Source organism: Athene cunicularia, assembly GCF_003259725.1.
Source record: "Athene cunicularia isolate RWA chromosome 5 unlocalized genomic scaffold, athCun1 chr5_part1, whole genome shotgun sequence".
Taxonomy (NCBI): Eukaryota; Metazoa; Chordata; class Aves; order Strigiformes; family Strigidae; genus Athene; species Athene cunicularia.
Window position 1 is genome coordinate 25,234,497 of NW_020799101.1, and position 11,852 is coordinate 25,246,348.

An 11,852-nucleotide genomic window follows, 5' to 3' on the forward strand; every position below is an offset into this window, starting at 1 on the left:
CGAAAATCTACATTGTATGCGAAGAGCTGAGGTCTTTATTGTTTGCTTGTCACAAAGACAGCAATCAGCGCCTTCATTCTCCTTCTATACATTCCCATCTCTTCTGTGGAAAAGTATCTTGAGAGAACACAGAAGCAAAAAGCAATACAGACACATTTATCAAAACCAACACATTTCCCGAGCTACTGCTGCACTTCACAGCCACTTTCAGACTTGAGCAGACCTATTCATGGCTCACCGACTTGTGGGTAAACAGGTTTCAGCCTCCACCATCTACAATTACCAGAGTATGCTCCTCTGTCACCCAACACAGCTACGCTCAGGAAACTACACTGCCATTCCCATGTAGATCTTTGTGAATTCCTCTCTGGATTCCCCCTTTTATACTTCCTAATTTAGCTAGCAGTAACTAGCCATGGTAGGAACACAGAAGTTTAAAAATCATCTAATGGCAGCAAGAGGACAACCTGGGTTGTCCCTAAGAAACCACAGCATTGGAGCCAAGTAGGAAATGAGTGGTTTTAAGGAGAAAGTCTATGAATTTATTTTTTTTTTAAAGTTCTTTTCTGAAAAGACTGAAATGAAATAGATGCTTTTCATTTTTTTCCTAAATATTTGTTTAGGTACTAAGTTTTATCCAAGGAGGCAGTTTCCATCATATATTTAGCATTCAACAAATCAGGATTTCCTGAATGAAAACATTTCACTACCAAATTTTTTGAACAGTTTACTGACAAAGTTCAGCTTAAAAAAACTGAATTCTGATTTCATCAAGAGAACCAGACTGACAACTCTGAATATTTTTTGACAAGCAAACAAGCTTCTCCTGATGGTCTCCATATCACTTCAGGCTTTGAAAGATCAACTTCTCTAAGTAAGGTCTGGCCTGATGCAAGATCAAGCCTCAGCATCACTGGTATATTGAGTGCTTACATTCTCTGCTGAGTCCATCAACAAGAAGATGCTTTGTTTTTGTGACTTACCCTTTAAAGTTCAGGACCTATCTGCAAAGACCAGAGTGCCTGTGTTAGTTTTGGACTTTCCCAGACTGAATCAAAACCTTGAACTAGATGTAGAAGAGTCCAAAAATCTATTCGGCTTCCTAGAGCTACAAATGCACCCTAACTTTCAAAAAAGACATTGCCAGTCATCTAACCAGATATTCAAAATCCAAACATATAACGATAAAATTGAAAGAAGCAAAAAGCAGCAGCTATTACAACTATTAAACAAGCCTCAGAAAACACAGCAAAACATCACTGTTAAAAAAATACTTCCAAAATCAAAGTATCAGAGCAAAGATATTTAAAATGTTTGTCCCTAGGAAGTAAAGAAGCAGCAAAGTGCCTATAGGAGAACTGCCAGCTGCTAGCTTAATTAACTGAGAAGTATCCAACTTGAACACCTCTGATGAACACAACTATAGCATATTATAAAGAAAAAAATTACTATGAGTGTAGCCATTTAGGACCTAACAACTCAAAAAGAAATATGAAACTAAGTGGAAATCTACCAGAAGCCAATGTAAACTTCACATATACCATGTTTAGCAGGATTATCATATCCTATGCTAGTAAGTACTTCATTATGTCTTTACGATGTTACTGGAATACCAAATTTACATCAGAACCCATTCTGCAGACTTCTATTCCTAGCACTGTGATGACAAAATGAGGAAACAAATCACATAGAAGCACAAATCTGAGAAGACTTGGTTTTATTGTTTAATAAGACTAAGCATGGATGTAGTTTTTACAACATATTTTCCAATCCTCTGCCTAGTCTCGCTTTCTTCTATAAAAGGACCTTAGCAACACTCTTGTCATCTCACAGAAAATCAAAATTCTGGTTGCTGTAAACACTTCAATCGATTTTCGTGAGATTTACTCCTTCCACCATGTCTAATCCCAGCCCAGTACTGACACAGAAGCCTGTGACACTCTTCTGTTGTCACACGACTAAGTTTTACTGCTCACATACCTGCTGTGTAAGAAGACTGATGTGGCTGGGTGGGGAATATTGACAGGCTGCTTGCTTTTCTGTCAGCTGCTGCAGTTCTGCTGCTACCATATTGGGGCTATAATATTTGCCCGGGTAAGAAGTATCTTCTGCATCTTTGTGCATTCTGGCTGAGCCCACACGCTGCCCACTGGGACTATGATGGCACAAACCTGCCAAACAAACATTTGGATATCCTTAGTGAGTGGTATGTCAGACTCTCTCAGCCTGTTGATCACAGAGGTGAAAAGCAGATATGATACTTTCTACAGAATCTAGGGAGAATACAGCCTTCTGTTCTGCATGGGTATTACCTATATAAGCTTTTGTCAATTCCAAACCTGGCATCCCTTTATCATAAAGTATCCTATGGCATACAATTTCAGAGAATATTGGCTGTTACTTAAATTAAATCTGTAATGTTTTTCCTTAAAAACAAATGGATCCCTTTAAATAAGCTAATCAGTTGGTCAGTCAGATTTATTTTAATGCTAGAAATATTGTCAATATATATAAGCAACCCTAGTGAACATGTGCTGACCCTGACATACAACCTAAAGCAAATGTATACCATCATTAAAAAAACCAACCAAAAAAAAAAAATCAAGACCACAGCTTTGGTCTGTGTGTAGTTCTCAAAACTTTCCTAATAGATTACAATCTGCATCCATAAATTCCTAGTTTCTTCTACCCTTCAGATTCCTTGCACTCTAAAGTTGCATTGCTCAACTATGTTCTACCCCAGCATGGTAAATGAGACGTCTCTAGATCTTGTTCTTAACATACTCTTGGATGTGGCAGTGCTGAAAGGTCCCAGTGAATGAAATACAGTAATGATTCACTCAGATCTTTTGTTTTTGGAGGTCTTGACACAGCTTTAAATATTCAACAATTGTGAGGTTTTGTTAAAGGATTTCACTGTATGACAGAGTGTGCTGGTTTAAGCCCTGCCGGGACCAGAGAGCACGTTGCCGTTGCCCCTCCCCCACCCGCAGCCGGTCGGGCTGGCAGTGAGGCACAAACCCCCCAGTTAAAATAAGAAGAAATTTAATACAACAGAGTGAAAACAATCTGAACAACAACAGTAGCAATGATAACAACAATAAACAGCAATAACAGTGAACAAGACAAAAGATATACAGAGAAATACTGCAATGGTCACGGAAACAGGTTCCTGCCACTGAGCCCACCAAAAAGCAAGGTAAAAAGGTTCCGCCCCTGGATCTGACCAGCATGGTATGAATAACCTGGCTGGAGATCCCTTCCCCCTCTCTCTCTGCTGGGGAAACCTAACCCTATCCTAGCTGAACCAGGACACAGAGAAACACAGAACTAAGAACAGCACACAGACTGAGACAGGAATTCTGCTAGCCAAAACTACATTAAAATCACTAAAGATAAAGAAGATCATTAATACAATCAAGTGAAAATATACAAAGTTCAAGGCTGAGGGGAGACCTCATCACTTTCTACAATTACATGAAAGATTATAGTGAGGTAGGTGCCAGTCTCCCAGGTAACAAGTGATAGGACAAGAGGAAATGGCATCAAATTGCATCAGGGGAGGTTTAGATTGGATATTAGGAAAAATGTCTTCACAAAAAGGGTTGTCAAACATTGGAACAGGCTGCCCAGGAAAGTGGTTGAATCACCATCCCTGGAGGTATTTAAAAGATGTGTAGACATGGCGCTTAAGGTGACGGTGGTGGACTTGGCAGTGTTAGGTTAACAGTTAGACTCAATGATCTTAAGGGTCTTTTTCAACCTAAATGATTCTATGATTCACTGTTCACCCGCTCAATAAAAGGCCAACTTTAGCAAACAAGGGCTGTTTCCCGCACTCCACCTTTATGTGAGAAATTTAGCACCATTTAACAAGACTCATAATTCTGGAAATGTAAAATTTCTACCTACTCCAGAACAGAGATTACACTATCTCTCTACCCAACTAGCAGGTTATTATGCATCCCAAAACACTCACCTACTTTTGCAGAGGATGGTCGGGACAATCTTTGGCTGTAGATCTGAGCAGCTCTCTGAAAAGATGAGAATGGGCCAATGGTGTAGCTACCAGAACGACAACGATGTAACCCTGCAAGGCTAGAAGCCTCACCGGGCACTGGGCTTGTGAAGACAGAAGAGCCATCAGGAGCTGTGCTCTGCGAGGAAGGTAGTGGGGATGGGGACTGAACCAGTCTGGGACCAATTGGAGGAGCCAGCAATGAATGGTGACCAGGCACCTGGGGATTTTCAGAGGCTGCAGGCTGAGATGGTATCCAGGAACTGGTACTTCTCTGGAATGTGGCACCAGAAACAGAGGAAGAAGCACTAGGAAGGCCACACTGAGGTAATTTCACTTCAGCATTTAAGGAGAAGGTGGGTCCTTCTGGAACTACACAAAGATAATGAGCACACTTCATGAGAAAAAGCTGCTTTTCAGGCCCATTGGATAATATCAATACACCAAAGATACGTCTACTCAAGACACCCTGAAGCCAGAATGACCTCATCTATCAGCAAAGACAAGAAGAGGCTCTACATGATGAATAACCTCTTTCAAATCTTGCCATCTCTAGATCTTCCCCCACAGAAGATCAGCTAACTCTTTCATAATGCTCAATCTACAGTATCTTCTATTGGGTTTAAAAAGAAAAACCTGCAGAATCTTCACCAAAATTGGGCATTTGAATTCCTTGGTATACACATTCATTATTTTTTTCTTGATAATGATTTAAGCCAGTTCACTTACAGGTTGAGCCTTCTTTGGGTTTATAGCCTTTTAATGCTCCTTCTGCAGGTAGATCTGCAACTGAACTTTTGGGCTGATCACCTTTTACTTTTTTCACCACCTCAGGACGTTCTATAACAAAATCAAGGAGTTAGGAAGTAGAACAATGCAAACTGTAATATCATTAAAACAGAACTGCAGAATTTAAACCTTGTTACTTGGACTTTCTTGCTAATATTTACTGTAGAGCATGCAATTCTATAGATCACAATTGTGCTGTCATGTGCAGTAGCATGGACTACTGGATATGTATGGCTGGCTTCCACTGAACACCTAATTAGGCTCAAATATCCAGACTCTGCCTTCCAATAGGTATGCCAACTGTAGGCAGTATAATTTAACAGACCTTGATTTCTTCATCTCTTACATTGATTTCAGGATTCTCTATTCATTACAAATCTCAGTGCCTTCAGTTTGCACATTCTCATTTCAGTCATCTAATTCCTTATAAATGCCACTCCAGATTAATTCCATTTCACTTCAGGCAAAGATAAGGAGTGCAGTTACTCTAGTCTTAGTCTTCACACATAGAGTCAGTTTAAAAAAATAAAAGATTCGCAACCTCCAGAAACCTCATAATGTTCTGGAGGGGTTGTTCTCTTTCCACAGACTGAAATTAAACTGGGTTTGGGCAACATCATCTCAGAACTGTCTGCAAAACTTACCTCCTTGAGGCTGTTTCTCTGACTGGTTACTGGTGTCACCGGGTTTTGCACTTGTGGAGTTTGTTCCTAGGAAGACACTTGCTGACTTGTTTTTGTGCGTGTAAAATGTCAGCACTTCCTCCAGGTCACTTTCACTACAATAAAAAAAGAAGAATGGACATAAGTGAGGATTCTAAGCTTTTCTGTATTCACATAACAATCAAAGACAAGAAATGATAAGGAGACTGAAGAGGGGAGTAGAAAAAAAGGTGAGGCCAGACAAGCTAATGATTTTCTCAGTTCTGCAGGGTAAAAGCAGAAGGAAAGGGACATGCCTTGTTTAAACCTGAGATTCCCACTGAAATGACATTTTCCTATGAGGTAGAAAGTCCAAGGCATTCAGGAGCCTTCCCAGGGTAAATAAAGAGCAAGTGGAAACTCCAGACACATTTCTGGGGAGAACAGCTTAACAACAGAGATTCAGTTCACAGCTAAATTTGTGAATCTTCCCCAGATGCTCTCTAGAACAAGCAGCTGTCTTGTTCATGAGAACTCAGATCAGCCTCTGTTTCACAGTCATCATTAGTAGTTTCAATTCAGCAGTGGGGGGAAAAGAGGGAAGAGGAGGGAAAAGCTTGTTAATTAGTCAAAACGGCAGGACAAACAGAACACTCAATATTTTTGTGAGCCTCACAAAACTTGCATACATTTCTTGTTTTCTTTACAGGAGAGTTTAACTGTCCCAATGTCCCAAGTGTCTATTGGTCCCAAACCAGTATCAGTTACTTGGCCATTCATATTAGAACTTGCACAAGCTGTAATTCTAATTGTTTTGATATGCATATAGATGCTTTCCTTTTGCTTTATAGTATTGCTTCAGCATTAGAAAGTGGGTATATGGCCGAGCAAACATCAAAAGCAAGAAGTACAGTGCCAGTAACACTACAAGAAAACATAACACAGGAACATAAATTTATATAGCAGCAAGTATAATCCTTCAATATGTCCTCTGCATATCACACTTGTATTGGTCTTAGCTAGCCTGAGCTTTGGCAAAAGCAATGTCTAAAGCTAGAGTTTGGACCTTCAGGGCATGCTGCAAAGTTCACCTTTCCTCCCAAGCCAGCGAGAACAGAGGTGAAGAGGAAATGTATGAATGAGAAGTTAGTGGTGGAAAGGTATTTTACACTTTTAAGTGAATTTACCAGCTTAAGTATATACTTCTATGTTGCACTGAGAATGTTTAGAAGCAATGGCTGTAGCACATGTATAACTAAACACAATGCCATCCATGTGATACCAAAGCTAGAGAGTCAATGAGACAATCACAATTATTAAGTGGCAACACTTATTACCTATTTTCTCCTGCGTTGCATTCACTGTACTTCAGAACAAACACTCAAAGTGGAAATCTATCCCCTTTGCTTGGCTACAAATGACTAGCTCACGGATTTAAGCTTCAAGCACAGTGCAAAGTAGCGTCAGATATCAGAGTTTTCAAACACACCTGATACTTCATGAGAAGCAGAAATATCATTGCTAGAAATTGTCTGATCATTGGCAAACTGGCTTTTGTTGTTCTTTATCGTTCAGGCAGATGATCCAGCAAAAATCTCCAGCCCCAGCCTAGACTGTGCATCAAGCCATGATGGCATGGTAGCCAATAACACGGTATGATGGTTTTAGCCAGGGTAGAATTAATTTTCTTCATAGTAGCTTGTACTGGGCTATATTTTGGATTTGTGCTGGAAACAGTGTTGATAATACAGGGATGTTTTAGCTATTGCTAAGCAGTGCTTACACGGAGCCAAGGCCTTTTCTGCTTCTCCCACCACCCCACCAGCGAGGAGGCTGGGGGTGCACAAGAAGCTGGGAGGGGACACAGCCGGGACAGCTGACCCCAACTACCCAAAGGGATATCCCAGACCATGTGATGTTGTGCTCAGCATATAAAGCTGGGGGAAGGAGGAGGAAGAGGAGGATGTTCAGAGTCATGGCGTTTGTCTTCCCAAGTAACGGTTACACATGACGGAGCCCTGCTTTCCTGAAGATGGCTGAACGTCTGCCTGCCAATGGGAAGTGGTGAATGAATTCCTTGTTTTGCTTTGCTTGCGTGCATGGCTTTTGCTTTACCTGTTAAACTGCCTTTATCTTAACCCACAAGTTTTCTCACTTTTACTCTTCCAATTTCCTCCCCCATCCCACCAGGGCAGAGTGAATGAGCAGCTGTGTGGTACTTAGGTTACCAGCTGGAATTAAACCACAACACATGGTTGAGAAGAGTATGTGGTTGTGCCCCAAACAGCTTGCTCTCAACATTTCTGGCAAAAAGCAAAATGACCTGCCCTAGGAGGGAACAGTCATTTTAGTGGCCAGAGATGTCAGAGAACCAAAAGCATGCCATGGGCCCATGTAACCTGCATTTCCGTTGACAGGAGTAGATGCTATGGTATATGGTAGTCACACATATCATTCTTTCACAGAACTCTATCTGAAAAGCAGTGAGATTTTCCTTGGAGCCTGTAAATCTTTTGCAGCAATGACTCCATCAATTATATTAGCAAACATAAAATTAATTGTTTTCATGAGAATGTAGCATCAGAGACTGTGAAACCTCCTGAACTTAGTTAAGGGGCCTCAGCTATCACCCACTTCTAAATCAGTTACTAAGAGTGCTATCCAAACAGAAAAAAGAAAAACAGTTCCATAATTGATAATGAAAAAGAAGCAGTGACTGTCAAGCTTCCCAGAGAAGATAGAAGAGCATTAAAAAGGCAGGTGAACTCTACCTGTCCAGAAATTGACAGGAGTCCTTGCCCATATAGGCATGTCATATATGGGTCAAATAAAGGAGTCAAAAGGAATTGGGTTTTGTGCTCAAGAGTAAGAGACTTCAAGGACATAATTCCGGTTCACTGAATAACTTCAGACCTCTCCATAGTCAGATAGCTATAATACCGTTGTTTCTCATACAATGCTACAGGCCTTAAAGAGTATTTACCTATTTTCAAAATGTTTCCTACCAGACTCTTGTAACTTTAAGGCAGATAAAGTTCAGAGCATGCACATTTAGCAAATGTTGCTTTTCCACTGTGAAAGTAACTGCTTGCACTGAATTGCCTTAGCAAGCCAAATAAGAGGCTAGGATGAAGACAGGTAGTCTAACTCCCTCCCTTCCTCTTCTCAGAAAGAACCTGAAGAGTTCTTGAAGAGACGCAGCAAGCATGAGATTTGTTTCTGAGATCAGAAACTTGAGAGCCAGAGCCACAACTACTGTTCAACCACAGCAGCTCAAGGCCATCTGAGAAGCAGCTCTAGTTTCATTTTTCTTCCAAAGTATTGCCACATTTGCTCCAGCATCACAGAAAAGGAGACCATTAACTCACCAGCATGAGTTTGAAATTTACACAGATCAGGGCAACCACTGCTGTCCTTTGGGAATCTACTTAACAGTCAAAACATCTATTGTATGCCTTCACTATGCACCAGATGCTGATGCTACAAGTGTTTGGTTGCTGGAAGAGAGAAAAGAGAAAAGACAAGTTCTCTGTCCCCCAGCAAGAGCAGAAGCTACAGTCAACAAAGGTATTTAGAGGCCTTTAGATCAATTAGATCATCTTTAGAACAATCCCACCACCTTCTGGGTTGGGATATCCTTTATCAAAGGGAATAAAATCCATTCCTACCTCGCTCTAGTAATAAAGTTCTGAAAACCTTCAGGATTCACTCCTTCTTCGTCCTCTTCCTGTTTCTTTTTTGATCTCTTCTGAACCATCTCCTCCGTTTCCTGTTAATAAGCAGTTATCAGTAAGTGTCTCTATGTAGTTACTTTATGTTCCATGGCATAGCTACAGCTCTGAGTAGACAAAAAACAATTCCATGGGATCTAATAAAAAAGAACGTCAACTCCAAAGTGCCAAACTGTGAGTATTTCACTATGTGCAACACAGTGAATAAATAGAGAGCGCCTCAGACAGCATGCCAAGCGTACACTAAACTCCTTGTTCCTCCACCTGACATAACTTAGTAGAATTGATTTGCTGAGATGTCGTCAAGTATTCACAAATATGTGCTGCTCCTTCAAATATACCCTTTGCTGAGACATAAGGAAGTATGGAAGGCAAAAAAACCCAAACATTCATAACAGATGTTAGGTCCCCTTTGTACTTCTGCTGTTTCTGTCACAAATGCAGAGTTCCTCAAAACAGATTTTATTTGAGCATCTGTCCCAAACAGAGATATTCAGGAAGAAAGAAGGACAAAAATAGAAAATTATGTTAAAAAAACTCAACCAAGGAGGTCTGCTGAAGGCATCCACATTTCCTACTGTAAACTAGGAGTCCTCCTCTTGAATTAATTTCTCTTGTCACGCAGCAAATTGCCCAGGGCTTATCTAAGTACCAAAAATACACTGCTCCAGCAAAAGCAAAGTAAGTAAAACAGTATAGTCTGTGGCAAATGTGGATTTATGCACTGAAATATACTGGAATAAAAGATGGTAAGCCTTTTTGTGTAAGAATGGGAACGAGCTCTCAGATATAAATGATAATTCTATTTTATACCAGTAGAACTTGTTGACACAAGAGGTTGTACTGATACAAACGTTTGTGTTAATAAAGAAAACCCTACAGGCCTGTCTGAAATACCAATACCGGCATACAAGCTTTATCTGACCAGACTTGACCTCCACTTCAATTGCTTCCTATGGGTACTCTGAGCATTCCTAGGACAAAAGGGTCACATACATCTTTTGAAAGATAATTCAAGAGGGTGAAGAAAAAGCCACTCTGGGGCAAGTTCCTACTACCCACTATTGAAGTAAAAGTCTGGACAATATGTGATCTGTTCTACTTAGTTTGCTCGAAGTAGCATTTTTTCTTCTGTATCATTACAGAAGATACATAATAGCTAGTAGGAGTCCCCTACTAAATGTGAAGTTGCAAGTCAATGAAAGAAATCTGTATGTTGGATTCAGACATCAAAAATCCTCAGAGCCTAAGAGCCTCTCAATGGCTTGAACGTGTACATCCTAAAACCCTAAGTGATCTGTTCTCACTTTTTTTAACTGAGAAAATATGTTTATGCACTGCTGTATTGCCAGTTACACAGGTTTATTTTGTGAATTTACTCAAGAGTTAGCAGAAAATCCTGATGTTTGAATACGATTTGAGTGGAAATTATATCCAAAGCAGCTGCGTTCTTGACTCACCACAGAGCCACCCGAGTGTTTTGCGGTTACTCCTAACACAGGAATTCAGTGAGCATTAGACATACAAGGCACTCTCTGGAACAGATTTGGTTCAATACCAACCTTGCTTTGATAGATCAAGTTACCAGATGTCAGTTTTGACAAGGTAATGCAAGTGAACATCCTCTGCTAACAAGTAGGAGCTTGGAGGCCTGTGTGCATAGCAGCCTCTGAAAGCAAAATTCAAACTACCTTTGTCTAACACTGAAGAAATGCTAGGGGACAAAGGAAAGGGGAAGCTGTTATTGCAAAACAAAGATTAGCAAGAAACCACTATGCTAGGAGCAGCATCTTCTACAACTAAAAAGGTGAAAATTATTTAAATTGGGACCTGCTTCTCCTTGTCACTGACATGCAGAGTCCCATATGACAGATAGGCAGCAGTCCCTCAGTATACTAAACAAATGGTAAAATATGTATTTCAACCGTTCTGCATAAAAAAAATTACCTCTAAAAAAGCATCATAAAAATAGGGAGAAATGGAAAGAGGCATTACAAAGAACTAGAATTGAAGACAAGCCAAATAAAAAGTAAACTGTCAGTTATATTCCACTTCATTTCAACACTTCTTTTACTTCTATGCCCATTATTACCAGACTGTGTAAATAATGTAGTAATACTGTTGTTTATCTTACAATTTGCATAGATAAACTACCATCACTGGATGTGCAACGGCAAACAAACCACGTGAATTACAGAACAGAGCCTTTAAACCAGCCTGCTGTCTTGACTATGATAGCAGCCACCAGAAGATACTTTAGAAGAAAAGAAACCTGAAAAGCTACTAAAAGAAGAATCAAGAAAGAATTATTCACCTTATTATAACAGATAATGAACTCGCCCAGCTGGTGAGCCAGGATCCGACGACGATCATTTAGTCCTAAACGACGGCTGGGAAGCAGCATCCTCAAGGACTGCTGAAGATTGCTGGCAGCTCGCTTCAGAAAGCGTACCACAAGCTCCTGCAAGCAAGAGAGATGGAGTTAACAATGGATCAGCTGCAAGATGTGGGGAGAAGAGAACAGAGGTACTACAGCAGCTAATGACCGGCAAAAATTAAACATATTGTCCTGAGAAAATGAGCTGACATCTGGCAGGCAAAAGCATTCTGCAATGTGCATTTTTGATATAACCCTACAAAACCAAGGGGGGGGGTCTCAAAAAGCCAATTTTA

The 11,852-nt window shown here is 40.4% G+C and overlaps 1 protein-coding gene across 1 annotated transcript in view; it reads right to left on the reverse strand.

The window, feature by feature from the left end:
• TTLL5 (tubulin tyrosine ligase like 5) overlaps window positions 1–11,852 on the reverse strand; it is a gene marked incomplete at its 5' end in the record, with an annotated part of 131,512 nt that overhangs the window by 67,120 nt on the left and 52,540 nt on the right. Inside the window, 6 exons of the mRNA XM_026849274.1 lie at window positions 1,981–2,171; window positions 3,980–4,390; window positions 4,748–4,858; window positions 5,452–5,585; window positions 9,117–9,217; window positions 11,494–11,640. Coding sequence (XP_026705075.1) covers window positions 1,981–2,171; window positions 3,980–4,390; window positions 4,748–4,858; window positions 5,452–5,585; window positions 9,117–9,217; window positions 11,494–11,640 — 1,095 coding nt within the window. The remainder of the gene's footprint in view (window positions 1–1,980; window positions 2,172–3,979; window positions 4,391–4,747; window positions 4,859–5,451; window positions 5,586–9,116; window positions 9,218–11,493; window positions 11,641–11,852) is intronic.